The sequence below is a fragment of the Oreochromis aureus genome, linkage group 3, assembly GCF_013358895.1.
Source record: "Oreochromis aureus strain Israel breed Guangdong linkage group 3, ZZ_aureus, whole genome shotgun sequence".
In the NCBI taxonomy this organism is placed as follows: domain Eukaryota; kingdom Metazoa; phylum Chordata; class Actinopteri; order Cichliformes; family Cichlidae; genus Oreochromis; species Oreochromis aureus.
Window position 1 is genome coordinate 77,711,206 of NC_052944.1, and position 20,989 is coordinate 77,732,194.

General features: G+C 40.7%; 2 protein-coding genes and 1 long non-coding RNA gene across 3 annotated transcripts; 2 read left to right on the forward strand and 1 right to left on the reverse strand.

Annotated features, from left to right (window-relative positions):
• LOC120434351 (zinc finger MYM-type protein 1-like) lies at positions 1 to 5,375 on the reverse strand. Its single transcript, XM_039602266.1, has 2 exons — positions 4,653 to 5,375; positions 1 to 312 (listed from the first exon to the last, which is right to left on the reverse strand). Exons 1-2 carry the CDS (start codon positions 5,373 to 5,375, stop codon positions 1 to 3), a joined length of 1,035 nt encoding a protein of 344 aa, XP_039458200.1.
• A 3,607-nt stretch (positions 5,376 to 8,982) lies between these two features.
• On the forward strand, positions 8,983 to 11,689 carry LOC120438277. The gene is made up of 3 exons (XR_005611762.1): positions 8,983 to 9,043; positions 11,067 to 11,169; positions 11,630 to 11,689. It is a non-coding gene; the product is annotated as an uncharacterized LOC120438277 (long non-coding RNA).
• A 9-nt stretch (positions 11,690 to 11,698) lies between these two features.
• Positions 11,699 to 14,023, forward strand: LOC120438228 (zinc finger protein 729-like; the record flags this gene model as incomplete). Its single annotated transcript, XM_039608666.1, has 1 exon — positions 11,699 to 14,023. A coding segment is annotated over one exon (1,932 nt), but the record flags the coding sequence as incomplete, so codon positions are not given.
• Positions 14,024 to 20,989: the final 6,966 nt, after the last annotated feature.

Below are 20,989 nucleotides of genomic sequence, written 5' to 3' on the forward strand. Positions count from 1 at the left end.
CTAAAGAAGCATCCTTCTTGGTGCCATGTCTTTGTAGATGTTGATGACCTCGTTGTAATTGATCTCCACATCTTTCTCAATGGCCAACAAGAGGAGATCAGACAACCTTTCTTCTCCACATAAACTTCTTAGTTTATTTTTGATTATTTTTAGCTTTGAAAAGGATCTTTCAACTGTCGCAGTTGTCACTGGTAGTGTTGCGTAGATCTGAATCATTTTGACAAAGGCAGGAAAGATCAGCTGGCCATTGTTTTCCCTCAGTATCAGAAATATTTCTCTGAGGTCTTTTGAACTAAAGCTGGAGTGGAAGACCTTCACTGGCGTGCACAGATAGAGACGAGGTGGTGCTGAAGCACTTGCCCTTTTGCCCTCAGTCCAAAAAAGTGCCCTTTTGAAAGACGTGATTTTTTTTTTTTTTTTTAAAGCTGCGCGATTTAAAAGGTGTGAAAATAATGGCTTGATTTGTGCCCTTCTTCAAAGACACCCGAACCCTGTCGCTTTTCACTGTCACCGTGTCACGTGAACACGCTTGCAGTTCATTTGTTGTGAGGCGTGTAGCAGCGGCATGACATAGGACTACTTGGAGTAGGCATAGTAGGCTAACTATAGCGACTGGGAGCCACGGTGGACAACACGGCAGCTCTTTCCTTCCCAACCAGTCAGGTAACCCATGAATCGAGTGAAATTATTCTGTTTGCCCTCTAAGACCAACCTGCAATTGTTTTGTTGTGAAGTAGCCTGTCAGAAACTGCACATGACAAACTTTGCCAGCTTGCCCCCTCCATCCATCCATATGGATAAACAAAAAAACGACACATTTAAAATGTAACCTAAACCATTTAGGCAACCCCACTCTCCATCAATTCCGACCTTTTTGCATACACTATTGAAAATATCACGTTATGCTATAGGCTACATGCCGTTAGGCAGAGGGCTCTTTGAGCCCATTTTTCGTTACAAATTTTTAGGATGATCTCACGGAAATCTGTGAATAAATACAAAGTTTTCAAACTGAAGTCAGTGACGGAAGACATCACACTTTTAGAGATGGAACTGCAGAAAACCTAAAACCTTGACATGATTATGAATAATAGAATTATGGACGTTTCTCCGTTTTTGTGGATTAGCCTTTCCATAACTAACGTCAACTACTGTCCTACTTTGGTAAGATTGAAATTAATGTCTTTGACTGTCTTTAGTAGGTGTCTCCTGTGAGAAAGTTAGAACACCGTCCAACTGTCTAAAGATGCAGTCTTTAGCCTAACTGGTTGTTACTGACTCAGCGATGCTCGCAGAACATTTACGCACTGTGTTGTGACCTGATTGTGACAGAACAGTGACGTTGTTATTGGTAGTTTGAAGGGTACGGTGTTGGGGTGGTGCATGTTAAAAGTTTTGAGAAGCACTGGTTAGACATGTTAATTTTTTTTTGGTGTAACATATTGGCAACATTAACACATTAATTTGCTAAAGGAAAATAGGCAGTTCCCAATTGCCTGTGAAAACGACCATTCTGCCCTGTTCTTGTAATGACCACAGTCAGTCTTATTCGTTCTCATACATTTTGGTCTATTTATTTACTAATTTCAGCAAGCATAATGCCTAGGAAAGAGAGGCTGAGAAAGGAGAAAGAAAGGGATCTACAACAGGCAGCCCAGGAAGCAGTTCTCTGCTCTCCTGGATGAAAGCAAAGGAAAATGAAGATGAAAGGTCAGAGTCAAGGGCAGAGTCAGGTTCTATTTTAATGTTTTAATGTAACCTGCTCCTTGCAGTTAATTCTATTGAAAAATCTTAAAAGCTGTTCACACTTAGTTTTTAATGAACTTAATCAGCAGGCATTGAGCTAACTATTATTTTGTACCTACGAAAGTTATTTCTATGTTACAAGACTTGCAGTATGGGTTATTATTAAAACTATCTGTTTAAGCTTATTATTATGATAAATAATAATACTATTATTATTATTATTGTTCCATTGTAGTCAGTCACAGCAGGAAGCAGCTCTATGCCATCTACCAGCATAGCAGAAGAGGAGATATAGAAACAGATGAAGCCGCGACCAATGCAGCAACAGGTTCAGTTAGGCCTACAGACACTGATGTAGTGCTCTCTGAAGACCACAATGAGGAAGAACAGATCGATCACATAATGTCAAAGTTAGCAGCTTTACAATACCCAACAGATCCAACACACATCCATACATTTAAAATAAAGCGCAATGACAGATACGTTTCAATGTGCTGCAATGTGGGCCCATGTCAGCCTGATATACCTTACCCAAAAACTGAGGGGAGATCATTCCAGAAACAGTGGTTTTCTGCTAATGTGTGGCTGGAATACTCACCCACTGCTAATTCAATGCATTGTTTTAGTTGTCGGCTTTTCCTCTCGGATGAAAAATATAAAAGCAGAACAGCCTGGACAACTGATGGCATCAGAAAGTGGAGTACTGCTCTTGAAAAATCAAACAACACTCCAGCGCAGAGATGCACATGACAAGCATGGTTAGATGGATCAATTTCAGAAAAAGGCCCTTCAGTCTGCATTTGATGTTTCAGACGTAAAAGGGGTGGAAGTTAGAGAGCGAGAGAGGCAGACAAACAAAGAAATCCTGACAAGATTAATTGACCTAACAGTGTATCTTGCACGTCAGGGACAAGCATTCCGAGGTCATGATGAGAGTGAGTCCAGTGATAACCGTGGCAATTTTCGTGAATTAGTCAATGTATTTTCCCGCTACGATAGTGTGCTGAAAATGCATTTGGAAAAAATTGCCACAGTTAAAGCCACCAAGACAAGGCCCCAGGTGTCACTGCTTTCCAACAGAAGTCAAAATGACATCATTGCAGCACTAGGAACTTACATCAGGAAGGAGATACAACGTGAAATAAAAGAGGCTGAAATGTATTCCATTCTACTTGATGAAACCTCTGATGTTTCACACAAAGAGCAAGTGTCATTTGTTGTGCGATATTTTCATCATATGCAAATAAAGGAGAGATTCATCGAAGTGTGCAATGTTGATACAACTACAGGCCAGGAGCTGGAGAATACAGTGTTCTTGCTTATGCAAAAGAATGGCCTAGAGATGAAGAACATGTATGGTCAAGGCTATGATGGAGCAGCCAACATGAGTGGCATGTATAAAGGTCTCCAAGCTAGAATCCGTGCACACAATAAGAAGGCCCTCTATGTGCACTGCAAAGCCCATTGCCTCAATTTGGTACTAGTGGAGGCATCAAAGTCCAGCAAGCATTTTGTGACATTTTTCAACTTGGTGGAGAAATTGTATGCCTTTTGCTCAGGCTCCCCAAAGCGTCATGCTGCCTTGGTCAAATTTCAGGAGTCTCTCTTTCCTGGACAACGTGTTATGGAGCTCCAGCAGCTGTCAGATACTCGATGGGCTTGCAGGAAAAAGCACTGAAGGCACTTCAGAGAAATTTGAAAGCCATTTTGATGCTTCTTGATGACATCAGTGACAGTGACCCACCTAACCTGGCCCAAGGTGATGCTCAGATGTACAGAAATGCCATTAATTTTATGTTCATTCTCTGCATGGAAATCACCACACCAGTATTCAAGTCACTGCTTTGGCATCAGATTCTCTGCAGGAAGAAGGGTTGGACCATTCCACTGCCTACAAGGTAATTGATGGTGTGCTTCACACATTGCAAACCATGAGGTCTGAGGAGAAATTTGGAGAGATATTTAGATGTGCATCAGAGAAGGCAGAGAGTTTCAACATTCCAGTACCTACCGTGGTGCCTGGTCAGGAGAGAAAGCGGAAAGTTCCAGTGCGTTTCCAACACAGCACCACAGTGTCTCAAGTAGGTGCTCAGTTTGAGTCAGTGGAGGCATATTTCAGGAGTGGTGTATATTTCACCTTTCTGGACATCATGACTGGGGAACTGAACAGGAGGTTCAAAGGGGACAATACTGGAAGCCCAACGGCCAGAATCATTCAGTCCTTCCAGCCCTTAACTGTGCATGCTAACTGGGTAGGCCCACCAAACCCAGAAGCCATTGAAGCTGTCCACATCCTCTGTGAATTCTATGGAGAAGATGAGGACCAGCTCAAAACAGAATTAAAGGTCTTCCACTCCAGCTTTAGTTCAAAAGACCTCAGAGAAATATTTCTGATACTGAGGGAAAACAATGGCCAGCTGATCTTTCCTGCCTTTGTCAAAATGATTCAGATCTACGCAACACTACCAGTGACAACTGCGACAGTTGAAAGATCCTTTTCAAAGCTAAAAATAATCAAAAATAAACTAAGAAGTTTATGTGGAGAAGAAAGGTTGTCTGATCTCCTCTTGTTGGCCATTGAGAAAGATGTGGAGATCAATTACAACGAGGTCATCAACATCTACAAAGACATGGCACCAAGAAGGATGCTTCTTTAGAGCAGTACACTCCATTTAATGGACACTTGAGAATATGTATGTATATAGTTTAGAGTTGGATACAGATTTTATCTTTTTGTGGTGTGATTTTTGATTTTTAGAGAATGTTTTGAAATAAAAGTCAAATTGCATTTAACCTGTGCGATTTTTTTATTATAAAAAGAAAAGGTTTTCCACATATGCAAAAAGTGCCCTTTTTTCCCCCTGGAGCACTTGCCCCCCAAAATGTCTGTGCACGCCACTGAAGACCTTTAATTCTGTTTTGAGCTGGTCCTCATCTTCTCCATAGAATTCACAGAGGATGTGGACAGCTTCAATGGCTTCTGGGTTTGGTGGGCCTACCCAGTTAGCATGCACAGTTAAGGGCTGGAAGGACTGAATGATTCTGGCCGTTGGGCTTCCAGTATTGTCCCCTTTGAACCTCCTGTTCAGTTCCCCAGTCATGATGTCCAGAAAGGTGAAATATACACCACTCCTGAAATATGCCTCCACTGACTCAAACTGAGCACCTACTTGAGACACTGTGGTGCTGTGTTGGAAACGCACTGGAACTTTCCGCTTTCTCTCCTGACCAGGCACCACGGTAGGTACTGGAATGTTGAAACTCTCTGCCTTCTCTGATGCACATCTAAATATCTCTCCAAATTTCTCCTCAGACCTCATGGTTTGCAATGTGTGAAGCACACCATCAATTACCTTGTAGGCAGTGGAATGGTCCAACCCTTCTTCCTGCAGAGAATCTGATGCCAAAGCAGTGACTTCGAATACTGGTGTGGTGATTTCCATGCAGAGAATGAACATAAAATTAATGGCATTTCTGTACATCTGAGCATCACCTTGGGCCAGGTTAGGTGGGTCACTGTCACTGATGTCATCAAGAAGCATCAAAATGGCTTTCAAATTTCTCTGAAGTGCCTTCAGTGCTTTTTCCCTGCAAGCCCATCGAGTATCTGACAGCTGCTGGAGCTCCATAACACGTTGTCCAGGAAAGAGAGACTCCTGAAATTTGACCAAGGCAGCATGACGCTTTGGGGAGCCTGAGCAAAAGGCATACAATTTCTCCACCAAGTTGAAAAATGTCACAAAATGCTTGCTGGACTTTGATGCCTCCACTAGTACCAAATTGAGGCAATGGGCTTTGCAGTGCACATAGAGGGCCTTCTTATTGTGTGCACGGATTCTAGCTTGAGACCTTTATACATGCCACTCATGTTGGCTGCTCCATCATAGCCTTGACCATACATGTTCTTCATCTCTAGGCCATTCTTTTGCATAAGCAAGAACACTGTATTCTCCAGCTCCTGGCCTGTAGTTGTATCAACATTGCACACTTCGATGAATCTCTCCTTTATTTGCATATGATGAAAATATCGCACAACAAATGACACTTGCTCTCTTTGTGTGAAACATCAGAGGTTTCATCAAGTAGAATGGAATACATTTCAGCCTCTTTTATTTCACGTTGTATCTCCTTCCTGATGTAAGTTCCTAGTGCTGCAATGATGTCATTTTGACTTCTGTTGGAAAGCAGTGACACCTGGGGCCTTGTCTTGGTGGCTTTAACTGTGGCAATTTTTTTCCAAATGCATTTTCAGCACACTATCGTAGCGGGAAAATACATTGACTAATTCACGAAAATTGCCACGGTTATCACTGGACTCACTCTCATCATGACCTCGAATGCTTGTCCCTGACGTGCAAGATACACTGTTAGGTCAATTAATCTTGTCAGGATTTCTTTGTTTGTCTGCCTCTCTCGCTCTCTAACTTCCACCCTTTTACGTCTGAAACATCAAATGCAGACTGAAGGGCCTTTTTCTGAAATTGATCCATCTAACCATGCTTGTCATGTGCATCTCTGCGCTGGAGTGTTGTTTGATTTTTCAAGAGCAGTACTCCACTTTCTGATGCCATCAGTTGTCCAGGCTGTTCTGCTTTTATATTTTTCATCCGAGAGGAAAAGCCGACAACTAAAACAATGCATTGAATTAGCAGTGGGTGAGTATTCCAGCCACACATTAGCAGAAAACCACTGTTTCTGGAATGATCTCCCCTCAGTTTTTGGGTAAGGTATATCAGGCTGACATGGGCCCACATTGCAGCACATTGAAACGTATCTGTCATTGCGCTTTATTTTAAATGTATGGATGTGTGTTGGATCTGTTGGGTATTGTAAAGCTGCTAACTTTGACATTATGTGATCGATCTGTTCTTCCTCACTGTGGTCTTCAGAGAGCACTACATCAGTGTCTGTAGGCCTAACTGAACCTGTTGCTGCATTGGTCGCGGCTTCATCTGTTTCTATATCTCCCTCTTCTGCTATGCTGGTAGATGGCATAGAGCTGCTTCCCTGCTGTGACTGACTACAATGGAACAATAATAATAATAATAGTATTATTATTTATCATAATAATAAGCTTAAACAGATAGTTTTAATAATAACCCATACTGCAAGTCTTGTAACATAGAAATAACTTTCGTAGGTACAAAATAATAGTTAGCTCAATGCCTGCTGATTAAGTTCATTAAAAACTAAGTGTGAACAGCTTTTAAGATTTTTCAATAGAATTAACTGCAAGGAGCAGGTTACATTAAAACATTAAAATAGAACCTGACTCTGCCCTTGACTCTGACCTTTCATCTTCATTTTCCTTTGCTTTCATCCAGGAGAGCAGAGAACTGCTTCCCTGGGCTGCCTGTTGTAGATCCCTTTCTTTCTCCTTTCTCAGCCTCTCTTTCCTAGGCATTATGCTTGCTGAAATTAGTAAATAAATAGACCAAAATGTATGAGAACGAATAAGACTGACTGTGGTCATTACAAGAACAGGGCAGAATGGTCGTTTTCACAGGCAATTGGGAACTGCCTATTTTTCCTTTAGCAAATTAATGTGTTAATGTTGCCAATATGTTACACCAAAAAAAATTAACATGTCTAACCAGTGCTTCTCAAAACTTTTAACATGCACCACCCCCAACACCGTACCCTTCAAACTACCAATAACAACGTCACTGTTCTGTCACAATCAGGTCACAACACAGTGCGTAAATGTCTGCGAGCATCGCTGAGTCAGTAACAACCAGTTAGGCTAAAGACTGCATCTTTAGACAGTTGGACGGTGTTCTAACTTTCTCACAGGAGACACCTACTAAAGACAGTCAAAGACATTAATTTCAATCTTACCAAAGTAGGACAGTAGTTGACGTTAGTTATGGAAAGGCTAATCCACAAAAACGGAGAAACGTCCATAATTCTATTATTCATAATCATGTCAAGGTTTTAGGTTTTTCTGCAGTTCCATCTCTAAAAAGTGTGATGTCTTCCCGTCACTGACTTCAGTTTGAAAACTTTGTATTTATTCACAGATTTCCGTGAGATCATCCTAAAATTTGTAACGAAAAATGGGCTCAAAAGAGCCCTCTGCCTAACGGCATGTAGCCTATAGCATAACGTGATATTTTCAATAGTGTATGCAAAAAGGTCGGAATTGATGGAGAGTGGGGTTGCCTAAATGGTTTAGGTTACATTTTAAATGTGTCGTTTTTTTGTTTATCCATATGGATGGATGGAGGGGGCAAGCTGGCAAAGTTTGTCATGTGCAGTTTCTGACAGGCTACTTCACAACAAAACAATTGCAGGTTGGTCTTAGAGGGCAAACAGAATAATTTCACTCGATTCATGGGTTACCTGACTGGTTGGGAAGGGAAAGAGCTGCCGTGTTGTCCACCGTGGCTCCCAGTCGCTATAGTTAGCCTACTATGCCTACTCCAAGTAGTCCTATGTCATGCCGCTGCTACACGCCTCACAACAAATGAACTGCAAGCGTGTTCACGTGACACGGTGACAGTGAAAAGCGACAGGGTTCGGGTGTCTTTGAAGAAGGGGCACAAATCAAGCCATTATTTTCACACCTTTTTAAATCGCGCAGCTTTAAAAAAAAAAAAAAAAAATCACGTCTTTCAAAAGGGCACTTTTTTGGACTGAGGGCAAAAGGGCAAGTGCTTCAGCACCACCTCGTCTCTATCTGTGCACGCCAGTGAATGTACTGATAAACATTAGACTTTCATATATTTTAGATTCATTACACACAACTGAAGTAGTTCAAGCCTTTCATTGTTTTAATATTGATGATTTTGGCATACATAACTCATGAAAACCCAAAATTCCTGTCTCAAAAAATTAGCAAGGCACCGCTCCTCTCTTTCCCTGAGTCCTTAGCAAATCTCCTTCTCACGATGACGTTTTCATCGAGGCCAAGGAAAAGAGTTTAGGAAAAGGAGATAGGCGCTAATTTCGAAATAACACCCCACGTGGTTACGTTGCGTAGCTGAGTCACGTGACCGCACAGTAACAAATCGCCACAGAGCCAGGAAAAGGGGGCGGAGGAAGTGTGTGTGCAGGAGAGGACTCGAGCAGAGAGAGCTGCTTTTGCATGAAACGGGAGTAAAGTAGTGAACTTACAGGAACATATACCACTACCAACGTTTGGATCGATATCTGCATCGATCTGCACCCTTGTCTCCTGGATTGTAGCTGAGATCAGCGTGAACCATGTGGGTCTCTGCTCCCTCAACTGTTTCCTGTTTGGAAAGACTTCCAGCTTCATCACGGAGTTTCTCTCGGTTTGTGGGCTCATCTAAAGGTAAGCATCGAGCTAACTTTAATGTGGGTTCAGTTTATGTTGAGTTTAGCTCTGTTGAGAATAATAGATTGCTTGGTATACACTGGAGTTAGACAGACTGTAGAGTTTGTGATTGTCTGCAACAATATAATACGGCGGTTGCTAGAGGGAAAGAATACATACAGAATAATAGTCTTTGAATATGAACAAAGGGTGCAGGGCAGGAGAACAGCCAACCCCCAGGACAGGAAGCCACAGGTACAAGTGTGGGGGAGGACAATCAGCCTTTAGAATAGGACTTCATAGGATGATCTCCAGATGCATCATTTTTTTATTTTCTTCCAGCGCAAATAAAGACGTCCTATTCTTCACCTGGAAGTAAAAGTCTCCAAAAGGTCGCTACCATCAAAAATCCGTGAAATCGGCGAAGTGTGTTCACAGTTTATTGTGAACACGTTGACATAGTGAGAAACTGTTTGCAGAAAAACACCAACTAATCATTAGCTCAGCATGCTGGGAGAAGATGATCCATCTTGCTTTGACTGCAGCTGTAACCTGACGTATTCCAGCATGATTTGTAAAAAGAGTTTTGATAAACACAAAGCTGGACAGCTTTTGTTCTGAGTCTAAGAAGCTTAGAAAGAAAGTGACCGGACTTTTCGTGTGGCTAGGTGCACACACGCACACACACACACACACACACACTTTATGGATTTTTTGAAGCTGAGCTTTTATACATGATGAATTGCTCTCTTCAGTTGGGTGTCTTCCCTGCTGCCTTTAAAACGGCGGTGGTGAGGCCCCTTCTGAAGAAGAGCAATTTGGATTGTAATGATTTTAATAACTACAGACCTGTATCCAACTTACTATTTTTAAGTAAAATTTTAGAAAAACTTGTTTTTGCTCAGATTAATGATTTTTTGAATGACAGACAGATCCTGGAGATATTTCAGTCTGGATTCAGGGTGAACCACAGCACAGAGACTGCTCTCCTCAAGGATTAAATGATATTAGATGTAACTGGGACTCCCAAAAGCTCTCAGTCCTGGTGCTACTGGATCTAAGCGCAGCCTTTGATACAGTAGACCACGCTATTCTTTTAAACAGACTGAAACACATGGTGGGCCTCTCTGGTGCTGTACACAACTGGTTCACTTCCTATCTCTCAGACAGAACTTTTATGGTGTGTATGGATACATGCTCCTCTAAGATCCATAAAATGACATGTGGTGTGCCTCAAGGGTCGGTTTTAGGCCCTGTACTTTTTAATTTGTATATGCTCCCTCTTGGTGGCGTCATCAGGAGGCATGGAGTGAACTTCCACAGGTACGCTGATGATACTCAGCTGTATATCTCCGTATCTCCTGATGACACCAGACCAATGGATGCCCTTTTTAACTGTATTCTAGATATAAAATCTTGGATGGCAGAAAACTTTTTACAGCTTAACCAGGACAAAACTGAAGTTTTAATCATTGGTCCTGAGGCTCAGAGAGAGAAACTCTTGTCTAAATTACAGGCATTTTCACTATGCCCTTCGCTACAAGTGAAAAATCTGGGTGTTATTTTTGACTCTGAGCTTGGTTTTATCTCACATATTAAACATGTAACCAAAATTGGATTTTATCATCTAAAAAATATAGCCAGAGTCCGCCCTATTCTCTCTCGGGCCAACACGGAGATGCTGATGCATGCTTTTATTACCAGTCGCATTGATTACTGTAATGCCCTGCTCTCTGGTCTCCCCAAAAAGAATATTTCACCTTTGCAACTTTTGCAAAACTCTGCAGCTCGTGTGCTGACGAAGACCAGAGGTGTCTGTCTGTGTGTGCGGGGGGCGGGGGTGTTTTCATGATGGTTTATGTTAATGAGAGTGTGGGGAGTGAGTGGGAGGGTGGGGTGGTGTGGGCTGCTTTTAACCATGTAAAGCACTTTGTGCTACATTTTTTGTATGAAAAGTGCTTTATAAATAAAGATTGATTGATTAAAGATTGATTGACATATAATACGTATATATACATACATATGTGTGTGTGTGTCCCAGCTGAGTAACAGGAGGAGAGTCTGGTGGTGCAACAGAGGAACAATTTCAGCCATTTGGACTCAGCTCAGCCACTACAGAGGAAACAATGACTTCAACACAGAAGGTGAGAAAAATATCACAGTTATACTGTTATTGAAACTGTGTGCACAGCTGGTTGGTTTTTAAAAACCCGTTAACAGCAGCTTTATCTTTTGCATCCTGGGCTCATCCATATATACAGAATCTACATTCAAAATCAGAAACGACAGAAGTTACAAGAAAATACAAAGATCATATTTTATAAGCACACATTGAAACAACAATATCATCAGTTGAACTTGCAATTTCGTAAAAGATTTTCAGAAAAGATTTTCTTCATTGATCAATATTTCTTCAATAATGTCATTTTAATTATACCTCTCATTGTGTCACATCATTGTAATGTGATACTGCCACCAGAAGGTGGTGGAAACACACCTACAATGTGTTTGTTGACATGTTTGATTCCACTGATGGAGGGAGTTTCAGTTTGTTCCACGACTGCATTTAACTCACTGCCTCTGTTTGTATCTCTGTCACTGTAGGACCAACATGGAGCGAGAAGTCAGCGCTCTCAGGAGGCCGACAAACGTCACAGAAGAAAGGGAGAGAAAACCTACAGCTGTGATGAGTGTGGGAAGGATTTTACCCAGGCTGGACACTTAAAAAGACACCAACTCATCCACAGTGGAGTTAAACCTTACAACTGTGACTTGTGTGGAAAGTCTTTTACTGAGGCTGGAAGCTTAAAAAAACACCAACTCATCCACAGTGGAGTTAAACCTTACAGCTGTGAATTGTGTGGAAAGTCTTTTACCCAGGCTGGAAGCTTAAAAAAACACCAACTCATCCACAGTGGAGTTAAACCTTATAGCTGTGACTTGTGTGGAAAGTCTTTTACCCAGGCTCAAAGCCTAAAAACACACCAGCTCATCCACAGTGGAGTTAAACCTTATAGCTGTGACTTGTGTGGAAAGTCTTTTACTGTGGCTCAAAGCCTAAAAACACACCAGCTCATCCACAGTGGAGTTAAACCTTACAGCTGTAAATTGTGTGGAAAGTCTTTTACCCAGGCTGGAGGCTTAAAAACACACCAACTCATCCACAGTGGAGTTAAACCTTACAGCTGTGACATGTGTGGAAAGTCTTTTACCGAGGCTGGAAGCTTAAAAAAACACCAACTCATCCACAGTGGATTTAAACCTTACAGCTGTGAGTTTTGTGGAAAGTCTTTTACCCAGGCTGGAGACTTAAAAAAACACCAACTCATCCACAGTGGAGTTAAACCTTACAGCTGTGACTTGTGTGGAAAGTCTTTTACTGTGGCTCAAAACCTAAAAACACACCAACTCATCCACAGTGGAGTTAAACCTTACAGCTGTAAATTGTGTGGAAAGTCTTTTACCCAGGCTGGACACTTAAAAACACACCAACTCATCCACAGTGGAGTTAAACCTTACAGCTGTGAGTTGTGTGGAAAGTCTTTTACCGAGGCTGGAAGCTTAAAAAAACACCAACTCATCCACAGTGGAGTTAAAGCTTACAGCTGTGAGTTGTGTGGAAAGTCTTTTACCCAGGCTGGAGGCTTAAAAACACACCAACTCATCCACAGTGGAGTTAAAGCTTACAGCTGTGACTTGTGTGGAAAGTCTTTTACCGAGGCTGGACACTTAAAAACACACCAACTCATCCACAGTGGAGTTAAAGCTTACAGCTGTGACTTGTGTGGAAAGTCTTTTACCCAGGCTGGAAGCTTAAAAACACACCAACTCATCCACAGTGGAGTTAAACCATATGGCTGTAAATTGTGTGGAAAGTCTTTTACCCAGGCTGGAAGCTTAAAAACACACCAACTCATCCACAGTGGAGTTAAACCTTACAGCTGTGACTTGTGTGGAAAGTCTTTTAACCTGGCTGGAACCTTAAAAAAACACCAACTCATCCACAGTGGATTTAAACCGTACGGCTGTGACTTGTGTGGAAAGTCTTTTACCCAGGCTGGAAGCTTAAAAACACACCAACTCATCCACAGTGGAGTTAAACCATATGGCTGTGATGAGTGTGGAAAGTCTTTTACCCAGGCTGGAGACTTAAAAAGACACCAACTGATCCACAGTGGATTTAAAGTGTACAGCTGTCACTTGTGTGGAAAGTCTTTTACCCATCGTAAAGGCTTAAAATTACACCAAATCATCCACAGTGGAGTTAAACCTTACAGCTGTGAGTTGTGTGGTAAGGCTTTTGCTCAAAATAGCAGCTTACAGAGGCATCTAGTTACCCACTCTGGAATTAAGGCGTACAGCTGCGACTTTTGTGGAAAAAGGTTCAGCGACAAACACTACCGAAATATTCACCTGCGGAGTCACACTGGAATTGATGTTTCCTGCTGTGATCAGTGTGGGAAACTGTTTGCAACAGATGCACAGTTACAACAACACATGTTTAGCCACACTGAGGAGAGACCTTACAAAAGTGACCTGTGTGAGAAGACTTTTAAAGCTCCACATCAGCTGAAGAAACACCAACAGATCCACACAAGAAAGTAACTCTAGAAGTGCAGTTACTGTGAGGATGTATATATGTTTTATCTTGTAATTGTAACCTGAGTGTTTGGAACAAGTCCAGTAAGCTCAGTGTTATAGTGTAAATAGTAAAACGTAATTGCACGTTGGCAGAGATGCTTTTTATTTCAGGCGACGTTCAGGATAAAAACGTTGAAGGAATTCCCTGATTTACACTGTCTTTTTTTAGAAATGGAGCAAAGCACATGGATCCATTTCCACTGTAACATCCAGTTTCACCAGTAGATGACAGCACATTTTAATCCTCTGAGGTTTGATGCCCCAGTAGTAATGTCTCCAACTCATAATGTGAACAAAATAACAACATATAATGGTTTTTATATAACCATTTTTAATAAATGTAATTAATGTGTTTAATAAATGTGACTTGTGTCTGCTTCAGGCTTCACTCAGAGGTTGAACAGGATGAGCTCTGAGCTGGTTCAGTTCAGTCTGAGTCACATGTTCATCATGAGTTTGTAATTCATCACCTCTGTGCTTATGTCTCAAACTACTGGCTAAGAAACTGAATATTTTTCAGAGGGAGGGACAGTAAGTAAAACAGGACAGTTTGAAATAAATACACTGATGACATTTTCAACGTTTCCCTGTAGTGGCTCTGATTTAAAGTCTGAACAAACACACAGTTCAAACAACAGGGAACATGATTTCAAGCTTTACTGGGAACCAGTTCAGATACAAATCGCACAGCTTCCATACTGCTCACACTTTTACTGCTTCTTCAAACCTGGAGCCCACAGATCTGTGCTGATCTTTAACTTTGATCACATGATTTCTTGTAGTGTGGGTTTAGGGTTTCTTTCTCTCAGCTTCAGTTCTTACGTTGAGTTTGTTACTTCTGCCCCGCTGACAGCCAAATCCATCTGTTCTCCGATTGGAGTGTTACATTTGTGATTGACATGACACTGACCAATCTGCTGAAAGGAAGAAAAATTGGGCCGAAATTCATACTAAGTTAAAACTGACACAGAACCCAGGAACTTGAGTGCAGAGTTTTACACATAGCTTTTTGCTTTTATATCTGTAAGCAGATCTTAACAAAAAATAACTTATGTAAATAGTTTTTACACACACAAATTCTCATCTATAAATACACAAACATAACATTTTGAGATATTTTACAGGTTTACAAAACTCAGTTCATAACTATGTATTATGATTTACAAGTAAAAATATAAATGAACCCTGCAGACGTTCTCTGGTCTCGAGGAACTCACTCTGCAGGTTTGGGAGAAATATAGGAGAGATGGAGAATGAACTCAACCTGGGCGTCTATTGTCTTCTGTAGTCTGGGAGATGAGTGGATGCAGTTTTCTCTGCGGTGGGGTCGGGTGGGCTGCCCCAGATTCTGTGGGGCTGGGCGGTGCTGCTGCTGTGAGCCCCGCTCCAGATGAGCCTGGGCCCCCTTGCCTTGGTGGATTCAAGGGTATGGGGCTGCCTACTGGGGTCAGCGGGCAAGCTGGACCCACGGAGGTGTAATTGAGTAATTTAGTGGACGTCCCCCTCAGTGAGAGAGGCAGATATGAGCTGAAACAATCAAACCAGGGACGCTGCTGTTATGGAGCTTCTTTTCTCTTTAATGTATCAAAGAGGTGTGACACACAGGTACAGCATACAACCATGGAGGGAGGAAGAGGTTGTATGCAGCTGGGCTGCACCTGCTTTCCACTTAGATCCTTGTTTCCTTTACTCCTCTCCTTACATCTGAGAAGGAGTGAGTCGTGATTAGTTTAGGATGCATTGTAGGAAAAAAGAAAAGGGAGCATTTAAAACAATCAGTGAGTGTTTACGTAACTGTAACTACTGACTGATGTTTCATGTGTCATTTACTAATATCAAAGTTTCATTAAAGAAAAGAAGAAATCTTTGTTTAATAAACTTGTAATAAAAAGGAAGACGTGTTCATCCTCCAGCTGTGGCCTTCTAGTAAAACTGAAGGTTAAACTCTGCTGCTAAGGACACATCTGAGCTTCCTCTTATCTCCTCCTTCAGACGAGGAGACACAAACACATCAGAGAAGAAGAAAAGCCCTCCGACTCCTTGTGTTTCAGTGTGAACCAGGAATCAATAAAAGTCACTTATTAATAAATAGCTGAAAAAGAACATGTGCAAGAAGGGTGTAGCTGTTGCAGTAAACAGTGTGTTAAGTGGATGAGTTGTACAGGCAGATGGCCACAGGCAGGAATGATTTCCTGTGTCGTTCAGTGGTGCTTTTCGGTAATCTCAGTCTCTCACTGAACGTGCTCCTGTGACTGACCAGCATGTCAAGGATCCTAGAAGCAGCTGCAGATGTTCATATGTTACAGTGGTGTACATCAGTCTGCAGTCAGCTGTTCTACACTGTGCTCTTTGAATTTGTCTCTGTAGTTTTCAGTGTTTTACACAGAGAAATGAGGCCCAGAGTTCCTGTAAATATCATAATGATCTGAAATCATTGTTACATCTGAGATCTGAGACTGAGGACGATGGAAACACACGTTCACTTGTGCACATTAAAAACAGTGAAATGAAAGAGCATTCAGGAGGTTTACATAAAAACCTTTATTGACACAGAAAACCTGAAGAGAAGCAGAGCATGAAGAAGTTGACATCATTCAGCTTCATATATCTGTATGTATCTACAAAGCCAGGATTAGATTCTGCTGCAGACACAGACAGTCCTTCCTGTTGGACTTCTTTGAAGTGCGCTGCCTGGCTGCACAGTTGGGTCACTGTAAAGTAAATTCTCTGCAGACTGCATATATTTACATATTAGTGTTGTAGCTGGAAGATCTGGTAAACTGGATTTACTCAAAGATTATGTACTGATCATGAGATCATAGTTCATAAATTCATGTAAAAATTTAGGAACAGCCTGGAGATGAATAGACTGTAGTTCAGGGTCCTTGACAGACAGCACAGACACACTGTTGGTCTGCATCTGAACATGTTGATCATCAGAAAAATGAGAAATAACATCAAACTCTGGATGCTTGACATGTACAGACGTCTGCTGGATGTTCATGATAGATGCTCGTAAATCTGACTGTGTGAATCAGGATGTGCACTCTGTTGATCAGCAGGACGCTTGTTTGAACCTCAAGACTGTTTTCTGTAGATCAAAAAAACTAAAAACAGAAGCAACAAGAAGAACAGCAGTAACTGACAAGCCAACGATCAGTCCAACAGATCCTCCTGTCTGACCTGCAGGTGAGAAACAGGTGTGAGGTGTCAGCTGTCAGGTAGGTGATGAGTGAAGAACAGAACAGAATCCATTTCCTCTTCAAACTGCTGTCAGACATTATCTACTGCACTCTGATCACATCACTCAGACCAGCTGCTTTCTACAAAGTCTCAAAACATATGAGCTCTCTTTCTGAGAGACTCTTTAAAAATCAGACAATGTGATATCCTGGATTTCTCTTTTACATTCTGTTTCTCACAGCTGAAGTGAACCTACACTGTTCCAAAAAATAGTAATGTCAAAGTATCTTACTGCATATTTTACAGTTTTGTACTGTCTTTCTAGAATATCATTCAATTCACATAAGTAGACTGTGATCTTACATGTCAAAGGTAAAATAACATAACATCACTGTAAATATAGTAAAACACAATTTACTTGTTTTTTAAATATATTTTTTTGTATATATGCATATTTAGATTGTAAAAATACTTTCAGAAATGTATCATAATTTCACAAATATTTTTCTGTTATGTGAGAGAATGATCTGTTAAATTCAAATGTAATACTATGGAAAGATATATAAAAAGATCGAAAATGAATGAGAATAATCAATAATTAAAGGAGTATTTGAATTAAAATTTTGCTGAAAATTTCATGTCATCTGGGTCTGATTCAATAATTCAGAGGTAACAAGTGAAAATATAATTAATAGGAATAAAAAAAACCCAAAACATATAAAACATTGCACGGCCACGCTGTGCTAATTATACATTTTCAAAAATAAATGTAGAGGTAGGAATTGCAATTAATATAAATCTCAAAGTATTCACAACATTCCTGAACAGAAATAGGCCTCTGCACCTGGGGTGAGGGTGTGGCCATGAAAACAATGTGACATGCCATTGGATGTTGGGACACATAATAACATGACGCTAAGCATCGGCCAATGAATGTGAACTAACAACAACAATGTCGCGGGTATAGCTGCGACCGTAGGAAAGAATCGTGCATTTTACAGTTTTGTTCTGTTCTTCTAGAATATCATTAAAGTTACGTAAATAGACTTTGACTTCACATTTCAAATGTAAATTAACGTCAAATCACTGTAATGTAATGAAACATAATTTCCATGATTATTAAATGTATCTGTCTGTACATATGCATATTTAGATTGTTAAAATACATTCACAAATGTATCATGGTTTCACAAATATCTGTCCGTTATTTGAAAGACTGAACTGTTGGATTCAAATGTAATGCTATGGAAAAGTATATAACATGATCCCTATAAGCTTGTGTGACATCACATAAGTATTATTATCATTGCTACTTAGGGCGATCGTGGCTCAAGAGTTGGCGGTTCACCTTGTGATCAGAAGGTTGCCGGTTCGATCCTCGAACCCTCTCGGTCGTTGTGTCCGTGGTCAAGACACTTCATCTACCGCCTGCTGGCGATGGCCAGAGGGGCCGATGGCGCGATACGGCAGCCTCTCCTCTGTCCCAGAGCATGCAATCAATCCATTATTATTTAAACCAACTGTTAACTGTATATTTCTGTACATTTACGTATTATGATTCATATTGCCACATTCATTGACCTTGTTCATAGGTAATTTCATTGTTTGATCACGTTAAAATGTTCCTAATTTAACATCTAAAAGCACTTGGAAAAGGCAGAATCCCATGTAACATTAGCGCAGCAAACTCTATTTTCATTACTGAAAATAACCGTATTTTTATAGGACAGTTATTTTCTGTTATTTTATGGTAGTAGTATTTTATTTTTTAACAGTGTATGCTAAAAATTACAGACTTCTCTCATCTTTTTAAGATGTACCAAAACTTGTTTGTTTATCTGGAATCAATAATTTGTAAAATCCCAGCAAACACTTCCATTTTTTAAACTCCAGACACCAGATCAATTTAAGAGTTTTTATTTGATTCCAGGACCAATTTTCAATTCTCAGAAACAACAACTGTACACAGACCATCCATCCAGTTAAACCAAGAGATCATAAGTGCAATTAAATATAACAACATAATAATTAAGTATAATCCGCAGCAGCTTCTGTGCGTGGCCCCCCAAGTGCTACATTTTCTTTCCCGATCCCCCTCCATTACAATCGCTCTGGGGCAATCATCCATCCAGTTAAACAAAGAGGTCATAAGTGAAATTAAATAAATACCACTTCAATGTTTACTGTCGACAAGAGAGAGAGGAGCACTGTGCTGTAAATGTAACTTATAGTCAAGTGAATTAAATATGATAACATAATAATTAAGTATAATCCACCTGCTTTCATAGAGAAAAATAGAACCAGCTCTAAATTTGTTCTTTTCTCTTTGTTCTTCTTATAGCACAAAATGTTTTTGTTGCTTTGACATCCACCAGGTCATCCATTCTGCAAACAAACATCAACAACCAGGAAGCAGCTTCACCTCTGATCACACACACACTCAACTCTACTCACTCACCTGGAGGAACAACATTCAGGGAGATGATGTTGACCTCCCGTGAGAGTGATTCTAGAACGAGTGCACGACACTCGTATGTTCCAGTGTCATTAATCGTCACATCCTTCAGAATCAAAGACACGTCTCCATCCTTCATCTGTCTGTCCTGGACATCCACCCGGTTCTTAAAAGATGGATGCTGGACTTGTGGAACAAAGTAACCATCATGGTACAAAAGCACATATTCATCTCCCAGATCAGCTCTTTTCCACTCTAAAACTAGGATGGTGATGTTACTGTGTCGAACTCGACATTGCAGAGTGACGTCCTGTCCAGACTCAGCTGTGATCATTTCCTGATCTGAAAGAGGAAACAACACAGAGCAGAGAGGTTAAAGGTCAAAGTACAATTATGATCAGAATGATTGACTTTAAATATTTTGTTTATTTCCTTTGACATTTGAGTTTTTAGTCATGTTGGATTTAATGAATCTCTGAACATCCAGCAGGTCACCAGTGACCCACTGAGGTGGAATTTTAGCCTCATGCTAAACATGCAAAGTAACAGAAAATACAAGATGTTAGCTTCCACAGAACAACAACATGTGCTGATAATAAGTGAACATAATGTGTGAGAGAAAGCAGCCTCTCATTATAAGACACTGTGAGTCTCTGCATGCTGCCTTTATGGAGCTACAGCTGTTTGTATACACTGAACAAAAAGCTTTGTAGCTGTATACTGACTCCTGACACTACAACACATCACACTTCTTTGTCTCTGTCACAGCTGGACTACAGATGTTAAGTGTCCACACAGACTCCACCCAGCCTCGTGTCTCCTTCACACACTGAAACAATATGAAAATAATGGTTTTGTTAGTAAAATGCAAACCAGCTGATGTTTATTTGTATTTATCTCGGAGACAGTTTAGTTTCTAGAAGTTAAATCTCAACACAAGAAAGAAAACACGACAAACAGAAAAGCAGAGCGGAGTGACGTAATTACAGCAATTACGCAATTACAGACGTATCTGTGTTCTCGAGTTCTGCTGATCTGACTCTTATTTTGTCATAAACCCCCTTTTTTTTTTGGTATTTTAGTGAATGACAAAACCCGAGTTTCAAACCTGTGTCCGTGGGATTTGAAAAGAAAGTTTCCAGTAAAGCTGAAAATGACAGATGACAGTAACGGATCTCGCCGATCCCCCATTCTGTGACTTACAGAGCAGCAGGCTGGTAGAAAAAATGTGCAACACCAAAAAGAGACGATTAAAAGTGTTTCTACACGCAGCTGTTCTTTAACCAGCTCCACGGAATAAAATCAAGTCCTGACAACTGAATTTATTATTCAGAATATACAAGAGAAAGACTTTATTAGACTTTGAATGACTCCATCCAGTCTCTGCACACACGGACAAACTGAACCAGTATGAAAGTAACTCTGCTGCAAACTGTTCATCTCACAGGAAAATCTCCTTCACTTCTATAGCAGTCAAATAAATATTAATATTTTACCAGGCCCGGCCCTAACCAATCTGGCGCCCTAGGCAAGATTTTAGGTGGCGCCCCCCTACATCGGCAGTGTAGTGTATGTACTCACAAGAAACCGAATAGCTTTGTCTTTGACCTTTTTTTTTTACTTAAAGAAAGCAAATTCACAATCAGAATAATTAACAAGATAAAAAATATATGAATAAATAAATG